Here is a 20,945-nt window from a genome sequence, read left to right on the forward strand (position 1 = left end):
AGACGAAAATGAGAAAAGAAAATGAGAAAATAGAATAAGTAAAGACGAGATGAAAGAAGGAAAATTAATAAAATTTTGATTTGAAAAGAAATTGCTTAAATGAACGAAATAGTCAAGAAATTGAAGAATTCTAAGAAATGAATAATGAATGTTGAAGATTAAGTTAAAAAAAAATTCAAAGTTGTTAATGAATAAGATTGTCACATTAAAAGTACAACTGAAGGTTGAAGGTTGATTATTGCAGAGGGTAGCTCATACACGAGGGCGTGTAATTTATCAGAATGGCCGTGTCGGAGAAGGGAATGATATTTTGAAATAGGCGCCCTATCGATGGTCAACTGTTCACGAGACTTATCGATAGGACGAGTTGTAATCGATTGTGAGATTTCAATAACATTGAGATCGAGTGTGGCCCTGATAGTAGTGTGGCCGTGCGTGGCTATCGAGAAGAGAACGAGGAAAAGCACACACACGCAGCGGCAAGAATCAAAAAGAGAAAAACTACAGGGACTCGCTTCACAATTTGGATTAAATCTACGCTCCGTCATATATATATATTTTTTTTTCTTATAGTTATTTGTAAAATAAATTTGCGTTCTTGGAAATTGATCAGTATGCCGCCACGCCAGTAAAACTTGTCATTGAGACAATAGCAAAGAAGAAAGTAAAATACAATAAAGAAAACTAGCCTCACATTCGAATCCTCTTGCAAGAAAACTTTTTCGAGTATTCAGCCAAAGCCGACTGCACCGGAACGACCAACCAGCGCAGCGTTAAATTTGTTAGGCCACACACCACGAATCATTTCATAATATGATATTTAGTTAGTTTAGAATAAGATTTGAAAACTTATTGTTAGTCTCTTAAGTAAAAGGAAAAATTCAATAAATAAGCAAAAACGCTGGACAGGATGTCAATTGCGACAGTTCAAATGAACAACTGGAACTGCCGCATTTTCGCGGACATAATTAAGACAACATAAGCATTTATGTAAACACTTGTAGCTTACACTTTTGTTCGTTATTCGACGACCGGACGACTGGGACGGGCAGGTTTACACAGACGCCTGCGGAGAACGCGGAGAAGCTAAATGAAGTCTTCGAGCTGGATCAAGCGCGCCACTATAATCTCCGGAAACGGCCGTGGAAACCCAAGGAAATGGACATAGTATGGGCCAAAGAGCACTACCTGTCGAAGGCCGTTGAAGGCTTCGCGGCGAAGTTGGCGCCAAGGTTTGACGGGACGTTCACAATAAAAAATTTCACATCTTCGGTTATCTGCATCCTAGGACACAACGGAACCAGGAAATTGAAGACGGCTCACATCAGCGACTTAAAATCGGGAAGCGCGGGAGCCGGCGAGCCAGGGTACTATACAAGGTATCGAATCAGCAAAGAAGTCACTCACACACAGGCCCGTTGAAGCGAGAGAGCGGGACAGGAAGGGTACGAAGCCCAGAACCGTTAAAGGTTAACGCACACAGCTGCGAATTCCGTGGAAGGGGAGTATACGGACGGAAAAGCCCCGTTACAGGTCCCACAGAATATCGGTACAAGGAGCAGAAGGGCACAACCCGGAGGAGATTACGAACCGATAATGGAGACCGAAGGCGCGGTCGAGGTCGTCACCTCCTCCTCGGAGAGTGTGAGAGGATTCACCGTAAACTAACGGCTCATTAGTTGCACCTTGTACCCGAGCGGGCCGTGCGCAAAAGAGGCCATACCGGATTTCGCGCGGCTATTTAGGTTCGGCACAAGCGCAGATCGAGACAGACAGTAAGTTAGAATGCGCGGAGAAGGTCAATAAGTGAGAACGCGCGGATAAAGTGACGGTCAGCGCAAACCAACTGTGAAAGTGTCGGGTAGGGAAAAAAGGCGCAGGTCACAAAAGGAAAGACGAGACAAATACAAGTGGAGATCGATCCTTGGAGTGGAGAAACAAGGACCTGGCGTGGTTGAAAGGGTCAGTGGAGTCAGTGGTTAGCAAAGGTGGTCCCACGCCGAGCGTTGGCTTAACTCGTATACACCCTGCCCATTACATCCTCAGCCATTTCCAGCCGGCAGGTGGTCCTTCGTCGGAGATGACAAGGTACCGGAGTATTTGAATGGAAAGTGGAGTCAGTGGGCGGCAAAGGTGATCCCAGGCCAAGCGTTGCCTTAAGCAATGGGCGATACACCCTGCAGCAGACGGCGATCACCGGAGGAATCTGCTGTAGAATACTCGAATAAAGCTACTTTAGACTTAAACTCTGTCTTCTTACACAAATCATAAATTTTGGTGGGACCAACACACAAACTCTCTGAGCTAGCCTCTTCAACTCGTAGCGAGCAGGACCAATAAAAACAGTTCGTTACAGTATGTACAGGCACTATAAATATCCGAGAAGCCAATAGCACTAAAATCCTAGGTCTAAAGGTCTAAGAATCATAAAACACATTCCCTCTAAATAGTGCAACAGCATCTCTTCCATTCTTACTCAAAAAGTATTCTCAATTTCAGCAAGGAGGAGCGCTATAATCAAGTTAAGACTCCCAAAGCCACGTTCACACTTTTTAAATATGTTTTTATTTTTAATTATTCTAATATATGACTTTCCAATTCTATCGGTATGGTTAAAAAATTGTTCAACAAACGCTTATAAACAGCCAAAAGCTCCCACTGACACATATTCGAAATGTTTTTTATTTTCTGAATTTTTAACTTTCTTGCTCGCACTGCCAGTAGCTGAGTAACTGGTTTGTGATAGTCTAGGAACTCGATTATAACGTTTTTTTGTTATTTTATACAATTACTTGGCTAAATATAATAATAATAAAAATTGAATGACTATTCCCTTGGCAAGTAAATGCTGCTTTCCAATTTTGATCAAATTATTATTAACTGTAAAGCAACATTTTATGATCAACCAGAACGCACCTTCGATATCCGTAATTGATTTTTTTTTTTTTAATATTCCAAATGTTCCCTTTCTTGGCTGTGTTATACGGTCCTTTATTTTTATCAAATTAAGACCGTAATTAATGATTATTAAAAACATGGTGGTTAAAAATATAACACTTTATGACAAAGAACAAAGAAACTTTGATTCTTTTCGACGATCACAAGCAACGATACTTAATTTCTTTTCCATCATTTACGATTCATGTTTCCGCAGTTTTTGTACAGCTAGTATATATTAGTATACCAAGAATTTGTACCATTAATAAAAAACAAATTTATTGTCAAATCTTTAGGAATTTTAAAAAGTAATTAAAAATTAGAAAATAACAAAACATTTTTCAAAAGTGTGGATGGGGCCGTTTTGGGCGGAACGTACTGAAAAAACAACTAGGCATCAATGAAATATGCATCTTTCATTTATGAATAGTCTTGGCAGCATGGGTCAACAAACTTGCATACCGTCTATGTCTCTAGAATCTGTCTAGCTTTTATAATTTCTCAGATCTCGACGTTCATACAGACAGAATTATACTAATTATTTTTAATAAGGACCAGTCGTCTATGATACTTACCTCTTTTATTTTTAAAGGAATTTCCGTAATATTTCCTCGAACATTTATTTGGCGAATTAATAAAACGTTTTTAAAATCACATCGACTTAGTCCCAAAAGGTTTGATATAATCGATATCGCTTCTTGGTCCGATCTTGAAAAGTCGGTGACTTCTCCATCCACGTCTATAAACTCTATATTACCTAGCCACAAAATGGAACTGAGAACTTTAAAAACGCCATCTATAACGAATTGGGGAATTTGTAAAACCGTAAACGCCATGGTTACGGCATCAAACTTCTTTGACTCTATGTTCATATTTATTTTTTCAGAATTGGATGTATTTAGATATTTGTAAAACTCAGGTGGCCTTAGATGAAAGGATTTTGCTATGCCAATATTTTTTTGGCCCTGAGCTACTAATTGATACATAATATGATAGTTTCGTTCCCCTACACTTTGAAATGTTATCCGAGATTGTTCGAGCAGGTAATCAAGAATTACGCATCCTTTAATACAGTTGTTGTCGTCGAAGCAAACTTGCATAAATTTACCAAATCTAGAACTGTTATCGTTTCTTGTTGTTTTGGCATTTCCTATAAAAGGGAAGTAAGGAAAAATTGTAATTTTAAATGTGCGATTTACATGTAGAAGTAAAGTATAAATAGTGGCATATGCATATCCATATGACGTTTCCACTATACATAATATAATCCCCTCCTTATGAATTAAGAACCCCACAAAAAATCTGATTGCGAAATGGGAAATAACTGTGAATCTAAGACACGAGGAAAAATAAGAAGAAGCTACAAGCTAGCGGTTGACGTAGTAACAGTACGTTACCGCACTTCGTGGTATTTTGATTTTTATAGAAGTCTATATCATATATAGAAGGTATCATTGCAGATAAATAAGGTGTTGAGTTTAAGATTTAGTTAATCAGATACAAAATAGTAAAATTTGTCTAAAATTAAATTAAAATTAAATTTTAAATATTTTTTTATAACCAAATGTGATGAAAAAAATAGGGAAAATAATTTTTATCAGGATTTTTACGATTTAAGCTCGTTATGGAAGTCTGTCTCTGCAACCAGTGACAGTGTCGCTTACACAAAATAACATAAAATTTCCGATGTGGTCGTTAGAGAGGGAGTGGCCTAAGTGTTTTAGAAGTACCGATAGAAATTAGTAAGACAAATAATGAATGAATGAATAATGAAAGGTAAAATACTTATCAACAGTTTTTTGGCGCTTTTTAGCTTATTCATAAGCTGCGCAAGTTTGTGCTAAACACAATTTGCCCACGTCCGTTTTAACGCCCACAAGCTGCCCTAAATTGTCGTCTTTTTCCATTTTTTATTTGCAAATTTTGATTGATTTACCGAAAAATTTTTTTGGGACACCTACATTGAGAACCCGCAAAAAACTATCAAAACATCGTTTTTCTCACTTTGTGGCGAATTTTTTAAAGGTTTTTGTAAAGTTGAAAACTAAATATTCTTCGAAATTTTAGAACTTTTAATATACAGCACAGTTCAATAAAAATAAACACTTTAAAATTATTGGCAACAAAATTAATACCTTTTGCAAATTCAAAATAACTAATGCAAATATACCATATTGAAATTTCTGTTCTTTCTTGTCTTGTTAAATTATACTCAAAATTTTCGCAATTATCTTTGAGTGAATTATGTTGATAGGTCATTTATTTGTAAAAGATTTGCTGCATTTGCTGCAAGAAGGAAAAATGTCTGTTACCTCTTTCGATCCCTGCATGTCTGTTTGCACATTATGCTTGACACTAGAAAATGACTTGACTACCTCGGACTTGGCTAGATGTAACAACATATTTTTTTCTGATAGAAATTAATGAACTGTAATTGGAATTGTTTTTCAAGAATTTAGCTTTAACGGCTGCATAGCAACAGCGAAGAAGGCTAAAATGCGAGAGGAGTCAAGGGAAGCCAGGTCAAACGGATAATAATGGACCTTCGACCCCCGCAAAGAGGAGAGATCGTGAACTAACGCTGGACTTTGGACTCGATCCGGTCAAGGTCACAGAGGTCGAGGAGTACGCGTGGAGCCATACATACGGGAGGACACACTGTGAATAACGTAGCGACGCATCCACGGGTCAAGAGAACACAGGGTCAGAAGGGAGAGTGGAGTCATTGGTCGGCATAGGTGGTTCTGAGAAGAGGTCGGATGATCACTGTCGTCTTCCTATCTTCAAAGCGAACGGTCGTGTTTTTTTCTGCGATTCGAATTTACATTTGGGTTTATTAAACCAGTAAAGGTCTTTTTTGAACATAATTATTAAAACTCCGTTCGCTTCGCAAGTGAATCTATTTTGATTTGTGCACTAGTTTAAACAAATTAACTAATTCTTTTGCTTTTCTGTATTTGTGTTTAGCTTACTCTCTCCTTCGTGCGTTGTTCGCTGTGTTGTTTCGTGTTGTTTTTGTATGCACATAAACTGCACTATGCGTTCTCCCTCCCAATGAATGGATTAAGGACGGACGTGTTTTCGAGACGCTCGTGTTCAGACTGCGAATAATTACGTTTTCTTACTTGGAAAGTTAATAAATCGATGGTTCAGTGCTCCACGGAAGTGGTGTTCGTTTTTCGCGAGAAGAAATATGTTTTATACAGAAGATAAATTGGGATTAATCATTGATTATAATGAGGGGAAAATTTAAGTACAAAAAACCCCCATAAAGAAACATTAATATATAAACTTAAAACTAATAATTTCAAACTATCTTAAAAACTAGACTTATATCTTACAATAATATTCAACATTTTGAAGGTGTAAATAATTAGAATTAATGTTTCTATTTACAAAGTTGGTGTGTAATTTGGTCAATCTCTCTGAGGCCAGTTCAATCCCAGCTAAGTTGTGCAACTGCACAGTAGAGTAATGCCACGGAAGATTAAATATCATTTTTTATATTTTGTTTTGTGCCACCTGAATTTTATAAATATGAAAATTAGCAACAACGGCCCAAACCGGTGCCCCGTAAAAAATTCTTGACTGAAAAATAGATCTAAATAAGTACATTTTATTTTCTATGCTTAGTCGAGAATTTCTATTTATAAAAGGGTATAAAATGGGAACTAATATATTTGTTTTCTTTATAATATGTTGAATGTGATCTGAAAAATTAAGCTTTTTATCTAATTTGACTCCTAAATATCGGACATTGTTTTCCCAATTTATGTCCACATGGTTGAGAAATATTCTGTTCGTTGGGATATAAATATTTTTCCGTTTTCTTGTAAAAAATATAGCTTGAGTTTTGTCTGAATTTACAAGAATTTTCCATTTATTGAAATATGCCACAAGGGTATTAAAAGCTACTTGAAGAGAATTTGTAATATTACTTGCAAGGGTTCCAGTGCAAAGAATTGCAGTATCATCTGCAAAAATTGATGCAGTACATCCATTTAAGGCAGGGAAATCAGAGGTGAATATATTGTACAAAAGTGGGGAAAGACAAGATCCTTGCGGACAGCCTGCACTTAAGTTATATATTCGAGATTGATAATCACATATATATACAGCAAAGGAGCGGTTACTAAGGAAACTTCTTATTATTTTAATAATTTTAGGCGGAAAATGTAAAAGATTCAATTTGTAAACAAGACCTTCATGCCAAACAGAATCGAAGGCCGCTTTAATATCTAGTAAGACCATGCCTGTGGATTTGGATCTACTAAAGTTCGACTTAACAATTTTTTTAATTCTATAAAGAGGGTGTGTAGAATTGTGTTCAGGACGAAAACCAAACTGCTGGGAAGGAAGTATATCATTGTTTTCAGTAAAGTCGAAAATCCTTTTTTTTTGATAACTTTCTAAAGAACTTTACTAACCGAAGAGAGCAGACTTATGGGTCTATAAGATGTGGGACACTCTGGGGGCTTGTTCGTTTTTAAAATGGGGATAACCTTGGAGTGTTTCCATTTCTGTGGAAAATGAACTAAGCGAAGGCAACCATTAATAATCAAGGTTAAATCCTTTACCCCTTTTTTAGGGAGAGCTTTCAAACTTATGTTGTCAATGTTGTCAAGACCAGGAGATTTTTTAATTTAAGGTTATTAAGGACCGAAGAAATTTCTTGATAGTCCGACAAGTACAACTCTTCATTTACAGACGACGAGTCAAATGATGTCATAAAGTTAGTGACCTCAGATATTGTTATAGGATCACTTAGATTGTTTGAATGGCAATGTTTCAAGGCGAATATTGATGCCAATAGTTCGGCTTTTTGTTCAGCTGTTGCAAAATTTTGTTGGTTTTGTCTTAAAACTGGAATGCTGGTATTTTTCTTCTTTATAACTTTTGATAGTTTCCAAAAGGAGGAAGAATTTTTTTCGAGCGAGGATAAAAGGTTATTCCAATGCTCATTTCTAAGTTTGGATAACTTGCAATTGATAAGTTGGCTGAGCCATCTAACTAGAACCAGATCAGCTCTGTTTCTGTACCTTAGCCAATTTCGACGGTGTCGATTTCTCCGCATAATTAGTGATAATATGTTGAGGGGAACAGCTTTTTGGGCAAATCGAATTTCTTTTTTCGGAATGGAGCGTTCTTTTGCTGTAAGGATGACTGTGTTGAAATGTGTTATTAACCTGTCTATGTCAGCTTGTGTTTGAATGGAAATGGATTCGCATTCTGGAATTAATTGGTTGATAACTCTACCAAAAACAATCCAATTTGCGTTTGTAATATCAAAAAAATATTTTTTGATTCTGGTGAAGTTTGATTGAAGAGATGTTTGGACTGGGAGGTGATCTGAGCCCAGATCATTGACTGCTATAGTATAGTTTAATGATTGGAAGCTATTTGTTATAAAAATATCAAGTGTAGAGGATTGACTTCTACTACTCGCTGGCAAATAGGAGTGTTGTTCAGGAAAATGAACTGACAAGCCACGTGACATTAAAAACTCATTTAGTATTGAACCCCAAGCGTTGGCTCGGTTACAACCCCAAAGTCTATGCCTGCAATTAAAGTCGCCTCCTAACACAAAGTTTCCCGAATGTGTACACAATAGTCGATTATCATTTGAAAATATTTGCTTATTTGCAGAATCTGCTCTCCCTCCGGGGAAATAACAGCAATAGATTGGAGTACTTATTCCATTATTATTAATAAAATTTATGCCAATTGATTCTATAGTTTTAGTGTTGGGAAGCGGATAGATTTTTTAATGATTACAGCTAGCCCTCCCCCTATTCTACAAGATGTGTCATACCTGTAGCAATAGTAATTATTGTGTTTGATTGAAATTGAACTATTTAGCCAAGTTTCGGTTAATAAGCAAATATCTGTGTTTTTTCTTTTAAGAAAATCAAAAAGCTCATATTTTTTGTTCTTAACGCCTCGAGCGTTCCAAGTTTATATTGAAAGATTGTTTAACATTATGTTAAAAATTTGCATGCCAGATCAAATTGATCTGCCTTGGATTTGCAGTTTCTTAAACTTCTAATGAGATCAAATGTTAAGGACTTAATTTCCTCTAAAGAGAAAAGCTCTTTATCCGTATTTGACGTTACATTTGGTTTAACCCAGGTGGCGTTTGGATTTAAAATAGATTGATTAAGAGTGTTTGGAAAATTTTTAGTATAGTCCAGCTGCGGAGGCTTAGAAATAAAGTTAGCTTTTGGTCTTACTCGATTTGACTGGAATTGAGATCTTACATTAACATAACTTAACCTGCTAGTGCAGCCGGGGTCGTTAGATTTGTGCGGGCCATTACAATTGGCACATCTGACAGCAGCTCCTTCCGGGCATTCAGTAGTTTTGTGGTTTCCTGCACAGATTGAACAGTATGATTTGACTGCGCATTGGCTTAATCCATGTCCAAACATCTGACAATTGTAGCATTGGGTGATTTGGTTGCTATTTCTCCTTTGATATTCCCATTTTACTTTAACATAATTTATGACGGATTTATTTAAGCCAAGAGGCTTGCCCTGGCGGCCACCGACTCCCTCCATAATGCCCCCGTACCCGTTGCCCCCACCGTCCCTGCAGAGGCACTGGTTGTCAGGCCTGCTGATCCCGCCCCTGCCGCGGTCCCCGCCGCGTGGAGATGCTCATCATGGGAAACGATTTTAGCTGAGATTTCGAGTATCCAGCTCACAGTCAAAGCCGCCGTGGTGCGTGGAGGAATGGATCCCGACGCGGCAAACGTTGTTTTCGCTGCGTTGCAGAGATATGATAAGCTCATCGTCTCTTACTGTGCGTAACGCGTTGCTTAAGTGCGGTGGATCTTTCGGAGGATCGAAAGCAGGCACTGGAGCTGAAGGATCCGGACGAGGATCTGGATTGATGCCGCCTCCAAACGATGCTGTCTAAGGAGCCGCTCTCGCTTTCGCTCCTACCGCCGCCGCCCGGGCTAGGAACCCCGTTGAGACCTGGTTGGCGGTAGTGATGTGCGACGACCCTGCGCTATCGGGGAAGGCTATATCCGAAAAGGTTTGAACGATGGTTGTATCCTCCCTCAGGATCCATTAGGTACGTGAGCTCTGTCGAGGTGGTGGTAAGATTATCCGTACTCAAAAAGATTCGCCGAAGTCGGACTCAATGTGGAACGGAATGCGGCCGAGAGGCCGAAGGTCGTCGGCCCGATCACAGGTCCGCACCAAAGACACTAGAATAACAAGATGCGTAACGGCCATACATTGGTTTAACACTATGCAGCCACTTTTTTGGTGACGGCCAAAATTGCTCTCTGTCCTCTCGCTTACGCTGAGAGCGTAAGAAATCTAAAAATAGAATTTTCTTGCTTGTGTGAGTAAAAACAATAGACGAGAACGCGTATATGTGTGCGTGTTGTGCTAGAAGACGATTTTCGGGCCGAAATCAATTCTGATCGAAGAAACGAATTTACATATTTGGAGTTGTGGCCAATTTCGTAGCAATATGATAAACTAAAATAATAATTACAAATTCAAGCCCTGACTATTATAATATTAAAGTTTTTTATATTCGTTTGTTAAAATCGCCGCTCGAATTAGCTACCGTTTACATATTTATTTTTATTTTATTTATGTTATGTTATGTTAATAAGACCAAACAAAAAAAATATGAAACTGAAAAACAATTGAATATAATGCGCATTTTAAATAATAAAAATGGATCATTTAGATCCATTATATTAAGTCATATGACTTAATAAATATACTAAATAATTAAAGCAAATACAGGGGAAATTAAACATAAATTTTCCAAAAAAAAGGCATTACATTGAGAAATAAATATTTCATAAAAATAATAAGAAGTAGAAAATAAGAATTTATAAAATAAATAAAAATATGTTCCCCAATTAAGTTTTTTTTTCTAACTATTGTTTTTTTTTTTATATTTTGCGTCCATTTTTCAGTCGCCAATTATTAAAATATCGCTCATTTTTTTATATATGAGATAGAATGCTGAGCTTAGCTTGCTTTTTTTATCTATCAGCTATCATCACAGTCCACTTGCAATGCTTAAAAAGCAAAACTTTTATATGTTTGTTTAACAGATCTGTTCTATGTGCATAACATTCATTATTTTCATAAAACCATAATGAGAAGGCACTACTTTCATTTGTGCACTTAATGCATTGCTCAACAATAAATTATTTTATACACATTTGTTTTTTAATATTTTTAAAAATATTTTCGAAAACTTTACTCTGTATTTTGCAAATATTAAAAAATAAATCAGATGGTGCCTTTAATTTCCCGAAGTCCGAGGCACGACGTGCGGACACAAGCACTCAACAATCACTGCCTTATTAATTTTTCTCACGTCGCAAGCTGAATACCCTAATGACAAGTATTCTAATATATTTCATTTTCGAAATTTATTTTGTGATGTACATATATTCGGCTATAACTATTTCTAAGCTATATTTAAATAATAATAACGTTAAGGCAATGCAAAACAAAAATTTTTCGTATGGTGCCAATTTATAAAAAATAATATAGATTTAAAGTCAACGAACTTCTAAGGTGAAGGGCATATTTTGTCAAATTTACAATGCATGAGCATATGTGTGCACACATACAGTTGTCTGCTATCACTGTATGCGTAGAAAAGAGCTGTTTGCTGTATCGCTCTCCGCTCTTTCTCTCTCGAACAAAAACTCGAGAGAGCCCCGAGCCACGGCCAAAAAATCGTATGGCGTTACGCATCTTGTTATTCTAGTGTCTTTGGTTTGTTCGTCTCGCTTGTCGGAACAATGCAAAATTAATGCGTCTTTGATTTCATCCCAGTTAAGGTTGGCTCCGGGTGTGTGATCATCGTCGACCTTTCCTTCGAGTTTCTGCCTAATTGCCCTTAGAAGCATTTGACCGTAGGGTGTCTTATTGGTTCCTCTAATTAATAGAAGCATTTGTTCTACGTTATTAATGAAGTCGCTAAGTAGTTTGGGGTTGCCGTCATTAGGATTATGTTCGGAATCTTAAGAGACGAAACTAGGTCCATGTTACCTATTGGTATAGCCGCTTGATTAAGTGACGGAGAGCTTGCTGACGAATTCATTGACTATGCTGAAGGCAACCTTAATACAGTCTGGAGTTTTTGTTGTTCGGGTTCTTCCCTAAAGTCCGTTAGACTGGTGCTAGCCCTGATCTTGCTTCTGGTGTTTGGGATAAGCTTTTTGACTTTCTCAATAGTCGACATCTAATAATTTGTCTTTCTACTATTTAAACTGTGACTGTTTGATTGGTGATTCGGCCTTTTACTTTATGGTTATTCTCTCTAAATTGAACGTTGTCAAGGTGTAATGTAAGAGCAGTGTGGTACTAACTATAAGGTTGGTTATGTTATTCGTGTAGTGAAGTGGTAGACTTCTTTCCTTGTTGTTAGAATTTTTAACCTCTGTAATGTAGTGGTATGCTATTGTTTCTTATATTTTTGAGCAATATAAATAGTTTTGTTTCAGCGTTAGTATAAATGGGTATAGAATTATATATTTTTAAATATAAATTTTTTATTTTTATTATTATTATTTTTTTTTTTTTTGTCTTTTTCATATTTTGTTTTACGCTTCAGTGACCCGTTCGAGTCGATTCGTGTTGCGTCCAGCGTGCCAAAGCGTCTGCTTGGCTTGCTTCAGTGACCTGTTCAGCAACGAACCGTCGCGTCCAGCTCATTATTTTTTCCTGCACATTGTATAATGTTGGTGCAACGGTCGGACCGCTGTTGTATCATACGCCAGAGTGACCCGTTCGAACACGTTCGTGTTGCGTCCAGCGTGCCAAAGCGTCTGCTTGGCTTGCTTCAGTGACCTGTTCAACGACGAACCGATTCGCGTCCAGCGCATCAATACAACCAGCACATAGCCATGTGGTTGGTTTTGTATCAGCCGTTTGCCCCGATACTATTTGCACGTCACACCGACGTGCGGCACGTGGCCGAAAAGAACCGCATCGACCTTGTTGTTCGGTAGCAACGAGCTCCCAACGATGTGTGGGCGTATGACCTGATGCCAAGTTTGTTGGCATTTTTTTTTTCTAAGGTTTATACTATTGCTGATAGTTTAAATAATTATGATTATTATATGCGTCTGCATTTTGAACTATTTGTATAATCTGGTTTTTTAGGACTTCACCACAAAGGCTGATTTCTTTTTTCCATGTTTTGCTTATTTATTTAATCTTTCCTTTTACTTAAGAAACTAACAATAAGTTTTCAAATCTTATTCTAAACTAACTAAATATTATTTTATGAAATGATTCGTGCTGTGTGGCCTAACAAATTTAACGCTGGGCTGGTTGGTCGTTCTGATGCAGTCGGCTTTAGCTGCATACTCGAATAAGTTTTCTTGCAAGAGGATTTGGAGTGGCACTACTTTTTATTGTATTTTACTTTCTTCTCTGCTATTGTCTCAATAACAAGTTTTATTTGTAAGTCTCTGTGTATATTCTCGTTCCGAAGATACCATGGAGCTCCAGTAATGATTCTCAGAATCCGAAACTGTGCTCGCTGTACTATGTCGATGTAGCTTCTCGATGCGTTGCCCCTAGCTCGGAGCTATAGGTCCATATGGGTTTTAAAACGGAGTTATATAAAAGGACTTTGTACTCCAAGCTTAGGGGCGAGCGAACCTTTATAAGCGAACGTTTATGCATGATGCTCATGTATGAGCACGTATGCACGTGTGCACACATACAGTTGTCTGCTATCACTATATGCGTAGAAAAGAGCTGATTGCTGTAGCGCTCTCCGCTCTCTCTCTCTCTCGAACAAAAATTTAAGAGAGCCTGGAGCCACCTCTAGAGCCACGGAGAAAAATTCGTGTGCCAAAAATTCGTATGGCGTTACGCATCTTGTTATTCTAGTGTCTTTGTCCGCACCTACGCCTGCCACAGATGCGTGGGTTTCGAACACAAGGTCAGCGAATGCCGACAAAAATATAAAGTTTGCCGCCAGAGCGGGCAACAAGGCCACACCGCGGCAAAGTGCAAAAGCCCCCATAAATGGATGCAGTTCTGCTGCAGGCCAGCACCACCCCCGCAATCCTGGGCCTCGACGCAAATGCAGTGTCCCCCATATGGCTTGGCAAACTCTCTCGTCATGCCGAGGGCCAAGTTAAGTAAAGACGGGGTGAGCTGCGGTCAGAGTGGATGCTGGGGGCAAGAGTCGCCGCCCTAAGCCAGTCAACAGAGATGTACACGTTCGATAATTACAGAGCTAGTAGTGATATCGACGTGACAATCGTCAATGAGGCAGCATCTATGCGGGCCACATATGAGTTGAGAGTGGACGAGTTGGAATTGAGTGACCACAACATCATTACTGTTGTGGCCGAACCAACTACCGCGCTCGCAGTTGAGAGCATAGCTCCTGTGCCGTCCTGGAACTTCTCCAATGCACGTTGGCCATTGTTCAAAGAGAAAATGGTTAGTAGAGAAGCCGGAAAACTTCTCAGAGTCGCCGATGGACCAGCAAGTTTCGACCCTACGCAATATAGTACATAATGTATGTGATATTGCGCTGGGAAGAACGTTGATTCGATCGCCCAGCAGGAGAACAGGTTGGTGGACTGCCGACCTTTGCGCCTCCAAGATGGAAGGCGTCGTGTTGACGGTGCCGCTGTAGAGCTTGTAGTGGTCGAGCTGAGGCGTGCCTCAGCCAACTACAACAAGCTCATTGGGAGGGCGAAAATTAATGACTGGAAATCCTTCGTATGCACGGAGATTGGGTGCCTCCGCGTGAATGGCGAGTTGATCACTGATTGGGGTGCAGCATTCGAGGTTGATGTATGTGTTGCCCGGTTGAAGAGCAGGCGCTCTCCCGGCTTGGATGGCATTAAAAGCACTATCTGCAAGGCGCAGTCTGGCGCGCCATAACTAAACACCTAGCATCGTTGTTTTCCTTATGCATCCGATTGGGATACTTTCCCGCCGAGTGGAAGTTCCCACGAGTTGTCTCGCTACTCAAAGGACCAGAGAAGGACAAGTGTGAGCCATCCTCATACAGAGGTTTTTGGTAAGGTGCTCGAGGCCATCATGGTGAATCGTGTAAGAGAAGTTCTTCCGGAAGGCCCGAGATGGCAGTTTGGATTTCGCCAAGGACGGTGTGTGGAGGATGCTTGAGGGCACGTGAAGAGCAGTGTTGAAGGAGCATTTGACAACGTCGAATGGAGTCTGCATTCCGACGACTGGCCGACTTCGGAGGCCGGGAAATGGGCTTGTGTCAGAGCTTTTCTCCGGCCGAAGAGCAGTGTTCCGAAGAAGTTCCGGTGCTGTGGATGTACCGGTACCTAGAGGCTACCCGCAGGGGTCAATCAGCAGCCCATTTATCTGGGACATACCGATGGATGTACTGCTTCAGCGTTTCCAGCCGTATTGCCAGCTGAGTGCATACGCGGATGACTTGCTGCTTCTCGTCAAGGAAAAATCCCGAGCTGTACTAGAGGAAAAAGGAGCGCAACTGATGTCCATCGTAGAAACGTGGGGAGCGGAAGTTGTCGTTGCCGTCTCGACCAGCAAGACGGTAATAATGCTGCTGAAAGATGCCTTGAAACGTGCGCCTACGGTGCGGTTGGCTGGAGCGGTCACAGTCAGTGAAGGAATGAAATTCCTCACGCACATAGCTTCGCTTCGCCAGCGGATGACCGGAGTCGTTAGAGAATTGGCACGTGTGCTTCGAGCCCACTGGGGGTTCAGTCCTCGAGCCAGGCAGACCATATATGACAGACTCATGGCAACTTGTGTGCTATTTGGTGCCCCGGTATGGTATGACACCGCGGAACAAGTAGCTGCCCAGAGGCGAATAGGCTCCTGCCAGAGGCTAATCCTGCTTGGATGCCTTTCGGTATGCCGAACAGTGTCCGCAGTGGCACTGCAGGTACTTATTAGAGCTCCCCCGCCTGACTTGGCTGCTAAGTTATTAGCGGTAAAATACAAGCTAAAGCGTGGATACCCGCTGGAGGAGAACGACTGGCTTTACGGCGAGGACATTGCGTGTCTAACCTGGGAGCAGAGGAAGACTCGTCTAGAGGAGTGTTTACTGCAGAGTTGGCAGAACAGATGGGACGACGACAGCGAACCAGGACGGGTGACGCATAGGTTTATCCCATCACTCTCGCCTATCGCGATCCATGTTTTGGATTCTCGATGAGGAAGTCTTTCCTGCGTTCAATGCATTTTTGCACGGGAGAGCCCTCAGCGATACCACTTCTTGCGCATGTGGAGATCTATATGAGGACCGGATGGATGGACATATTGTGCTATTTCCCCCTATATGCAGACTTGCGAGACCTTGAAGTGCAGCGCCTTGGCGAAAACTGGACCTTCGAGAGAGTCCTGGATGATCAAGAGAAGACTCAACGGCTGGCAGTGTTCGCGGTGGAAGTGTTCCGGAGGAGGAGAGTCGTTTAGCCCACACAAAACTAAAATTTTTGAGCGTACAGACTGCTCTCGTGCGGTTCTTTTAACAGCTCGCTTGAAAGTTTTTTTTCTTGTGTTTTCGTGCACAGTGGTCTGATTTTAGACAAATATGGAAACAGTAAATGTTGTTTGCTTTTATAGAAATTGCTGCCAGGTTATAAAACCTGAGCAGCCAAAAATGATTTGTTGGCTATGTGTGACCTAGCAAAGGGTCAAAATCTAAATGACTGTTGTGATGCTTGCCTTGTGGTTGCGAACGAGATGAAATCGGTTATGCGCCAAACTAAAGGTGGCTTGAAGGAACTTATCAACAAGTTTTGGCGTAGCTAAAGATATTTTTCGTCGAGCCGATGATCTTCTTTCCGCGCTTAATTCACAGTTTAATGGTATTAAGCAATTAGATGAACCTCCAAAGCGCAAAAAAGCCGCTGGTGGTAGGCTGCATAAGGCCCCGCAACAACGGGCAAATGATCAACAGGACTCCACAACTGATCAGCTGTCAATCGCAGCAAATCCGAATATGTTGTTAAGATCGGCAGCTAAAAAGATTTGGATCAATCTGTTTTGGAGGGAGCCCACCCTGATATTGCTCAAGATTCCGAATTGTCTGCACTGGTCTCTCAACAAGATTCTACCTGTCACGATTAGTTTACCACCACAAGGGAACATTGAGTCGGGACTACCGGCACAAGTTGGCACTTCAGAAATACAATCTGCAGGACCAAAACCCCTCGCGGTGGTTCCACTTAAGAAACAAATTTTCGTTTCTTGGCCTTCCCCTGATCAAACATCATCTAATGTACTGTCTTATATACAAGACAAAACAAAGCCATTAATATAAAAGTGGAAAAATTTAACTTCTCTCACGCTAGGGACATATCATCTTTCAAGATAACTGTCCCAAACGAGCTTTTTTGGACCATATGTTCGGGTGATTTTTGGCCGAATAGTATGGTGGTAAAAGAGTTCGAAGCTAAGATCAAAAATAGGAAAAATTGGCCCCTGGGAATTAAAATTCCCTCACGTGGCCAGACCACTGCACCATCCTTCTTCAAAAAACTAACATCTAATCTTACTATTTCCCATCAAAATGCTAGAGGCTTGCTTAGCAAACTAACCAAATAGTATTGTGATAGCCTTTCCCTTGCATCCCATATAATAGTGTTCACAGAGACTTGGTTAAAGCCGGAGATACTTAACACCGAAGTCTTCCCAAGTATGTACACTATATATAGGTATGACCGTCCCTCTAGTCGGGGTGGTGGTGTCTTAATTGCGGTTAGATCTACCCTCGCGTCGGAAGAGTTATTTTTTGACGAGTCCCGTAACTCAGAATTCTTATGCGTAAAGCTGTCATTTTCCGACAGATCAGTTTATATTACGTGCTCGTATATTCCACCGTCTTCTGAATTCTCAGAATATCAGAATCATCTGTCCGCCATCCAATCCATCTTAAATAAAATGTCTGACAGGAACCGATTGGTAGTTCTAGGTGATTTTAATATACCTGGCACAACGTGGTCCCCAGAAGAAAATTCGAATATCCTTCCCCCTTTAGCACAACATGAATTTATTGACGGCTTGCTCTACTTATCATTGCAAGTTAATTATATTCGAAACCTCCTTGGTCGACTGTTGGATCTATGTCTTGTAACAAGTCCTGAAAGTGTGTTTCTGTCCAGGGTAGCACCTCTTACTAAACCTGAAGATCCATATCATCCTACTTTCGAGGTGAAAGTCGACATAGGTACGGTATTTAAAGTAAATTCATAGAAATCAACAAAGCGAATTCACCGTTTTCGCCATGCAAATTTTAGGAGGCTAAACAATTTTATTGCTGGCTTTAATTGGTCCGATCTTTACTCGTGCAACATAAAGACGGATGTCATTAATATGTTTTATATCACAATTAAATCATTTTTCGACTCTTGTGTTCCGATGTACTATCCGTCAATCTCTAAACCTCCTTGGTTTAATTAAAAGTTGACACACCTAAGAAATGTCAAGTCCAGACTTTATACAAAATTTAAAAATACCTGTTCTCAGTCCATCCTTTCTAAATATTTAAGCCCTTGGTTAAACTTTACCGTGCTTAGTGCTCAGTGCTACAGGAATTATTTAAACCGTTGTAAGTTCCAGTTCGCACAGGATCCGAAACAGTTTTATAATTTCGTTAACACTAAGCGAAAAACAAGTTCTTACCCTTCCTCGCTATTTTTTGAAAACACTACGGTAACATCGGATCAGGCAATAGCCGATCTATTTGCAAAGTTTTTTCAAACATCATCTACTTTACCTCTTTCCGAACAGCTATACTCTTATGCGGTATCTAAGTCGAATCTAATATTCTGCCCCAATATAAACGAAAGCTCACTGCTTAACGATCTTCAGCGTGTTAAACCGGTCTATTCGCCAGGTCCCGATGGAATCCCTGGCTGTGTGCTCAGATTCTGTGCGGAAGCCTTGTGCAAGCCTCTACTGAAACTGTTAACCTTATCTCTGGAATCTTCACAGTTTCCTCATATATGGAAGGAGTCCTTTGGTAGACCTCCCCTTAGTAATAAAACATTCGCTTGGTTTTATAAAAAGGTGGTCTATGGAATTTGATGATCCTTACATGACTAAAACCTTATTTATTTCGTTAGTCCGTCCGATTCTTGAGTATGGATCACCTGTTTGGAGTCCACAATACGTACTCCAAAAAAAATTTTTACTTTTTGCCTTGCGGCGCCTAAATTGGGATGCAAACCGTATATAACCTCCTTATTCCAGTAGACGACTTTCCAAGTAGATTCACTAGAAACTATATACCCATTATCTTAAATCATTATAGAACTAACTATGAGTTGCATGACCCTTACAGAGTATTATGTTCTGACTATAATAGACTTATCCTATTATCTGTGATCTTGACTCTCTGCCGCTCTTAAAGCAATCAATTTTTACTTTTTTAGTACATAATTAGATCGACTAACATTAATATTTATTAGAGTTATTTTACATTATGTTAATTTCCTCGTCTCTGTTCTCTTTTCTATATCGCGTCTATCTTCTCGCGAATCGAGCCGTACGATAAACGAAAGCGCTTGTCGGAGCAAAAGGATAAGGCCTACCGAGCCTCTTTTTTCGGTACGACGGGTTGTGAAGCTATCTAAGACTGCTCATTGAGGTAGGCCCCCTGGCGGGAGTATCGTGGTGGCTGTGGTTGGTACCCATATCGAGGGTAGAGCCTTCGTGTTCGACGTTTGAGTTACGGTGCTGGTTGCGCAAATCTAGGGTGCTGTGACCCAGAGATCAGTAGAGATTTTAGGTAGATCTCGCTTCTCAGCAAGAGGTAGTGCTTGCCTGTCAAGCAAGTACTCGAATTGCTACCGGGGTGGTCGCTATGTACATAGCTATAGCTTCTAGTCCGGGACGCTTGTCTGGCGTATTCAGACACATGCATCATATCCTCACTTATGGGTGTATAGGGTGTTGTGGTTGTATTCCATTCAGTGTGGAACACGCCGCGTGAAACAAGTTCGGAGGGATCCGAAATTCATACATGTCCGCGTGTCCGTATGAAAGTCTAGATCTCAGGAACTATTATAGCAACTGCCGCGCCTACATTTTTGAGCCATTTTTGGATATTTTTTTATAATTTAATTAGTCTTGTAATTTTCTATCGATTTGCCAAAAAAGTTTTTGCCACGCCCACTTTAACGAACTAAAGCCGCCAAGCCGGTCACGCCCACATAATTATTAAATTCTCATTTTTATCGATATCCCAGAAAAATGATTAAATTTCGAGTTGGAATTCACACTAGTACTGATAATCGAAAAACTCATAGCATTCTCTCTTGTTTTTTTTAATTAATATTTCTCTACGCTCTTCCACGCAAATACTTATAAACCTTAGTTCTTTCTTGTTCATAATAAAAATACGTGAGCAATTTAAAATGATTACTCCAAGCGCGAGTACAAGAGAGATTCTCTGCATGGATTACGAACGAAAATTTCAACTACATTCATTTGTGAATTGGTTCCATACAGTTGGCTGAATTAATTAAAAGCTTTTGATTTGTATCTTTTAAAGCCTATCTAAACCTATCTTGTATCTATTAAAAACCTATCTTTTATTAATTAATGAATTAATTAAATATAATGTAATGAAATATAATGTATAGGGTCAGATATGTGATCCCTGCCGATATTTAAAGATCTATTTATCTGAAAAAATAGGTAGTTTACCAAATGCTTCCAAAATAGTGTTGGCCTCTAAAATCTGTTGCTGTACCCAGGATGAAACGTTTGAAGTAATTGTGCATAAGTACTGCAGTATAAATTTGGTACTCTCTGTTTTCCCAGCTCCAGATTCACCAGATATAACACATGCCTATAATAAGAACGACATAATTGAAAAAAAGTTTTATTTTGCAAAGTAGTTTTGTATTAAAAAATATATATTTCAAAACATTCATTAAATGCTATGGACAAGTGAAATGATTAAAATGATAAATAAATCAAATATTTACCGTTCGAGCATTTAAAGATTTTGTTCACCTTAGTAAAAGTTAATAATTA

The 20,945-nt window shown here is 39.6% G+C and overlaps 1 protein-coding gene across 1 annotated transcript in view; it reads right to left on the reverse strand.

Annotated features, from left to right (window-relative positions):
- LOC117141917 (unconventional myosin-VIIa) overlaps nucleotides 1–20,945 on the reverse strand; it is a 606,161-nt gene that overhangs the window by 449,154 nt on the left and 136,062 nt on the right. The window contains exons 5-6 of the mRNA XM_033305646.1: nucleotides 20,613–20,757; nucleotides 3,513–4,087 (exon numbers count right to left, since the gene is read on the reverse strand). Coding sequence (XP_033161537.1) covers nucleotides 3,513–4,087; nucleotides 20,613–20,757 — 720 coding nt within the window. The remainder of the gene's footprint in view (nucleotides 1–3,512; nucleotides 4,088–20,612; nucleotides 20,758–20,945) is intronic.

This window comes from Drosophila mauritiana, chromosome 3L, assembly GCF_004382145.1.
Source record: "Drosophila mauritiana strain mau12 chromosome 3L, ASM438214v1, whole genome shotgun sequence".
Lineage (NCBI taxonomy): Eukaryota > Metazoa > Arthropoda > Insecta > Diptera > Drosophilidae > Drosophila > Drosophila mauritiana.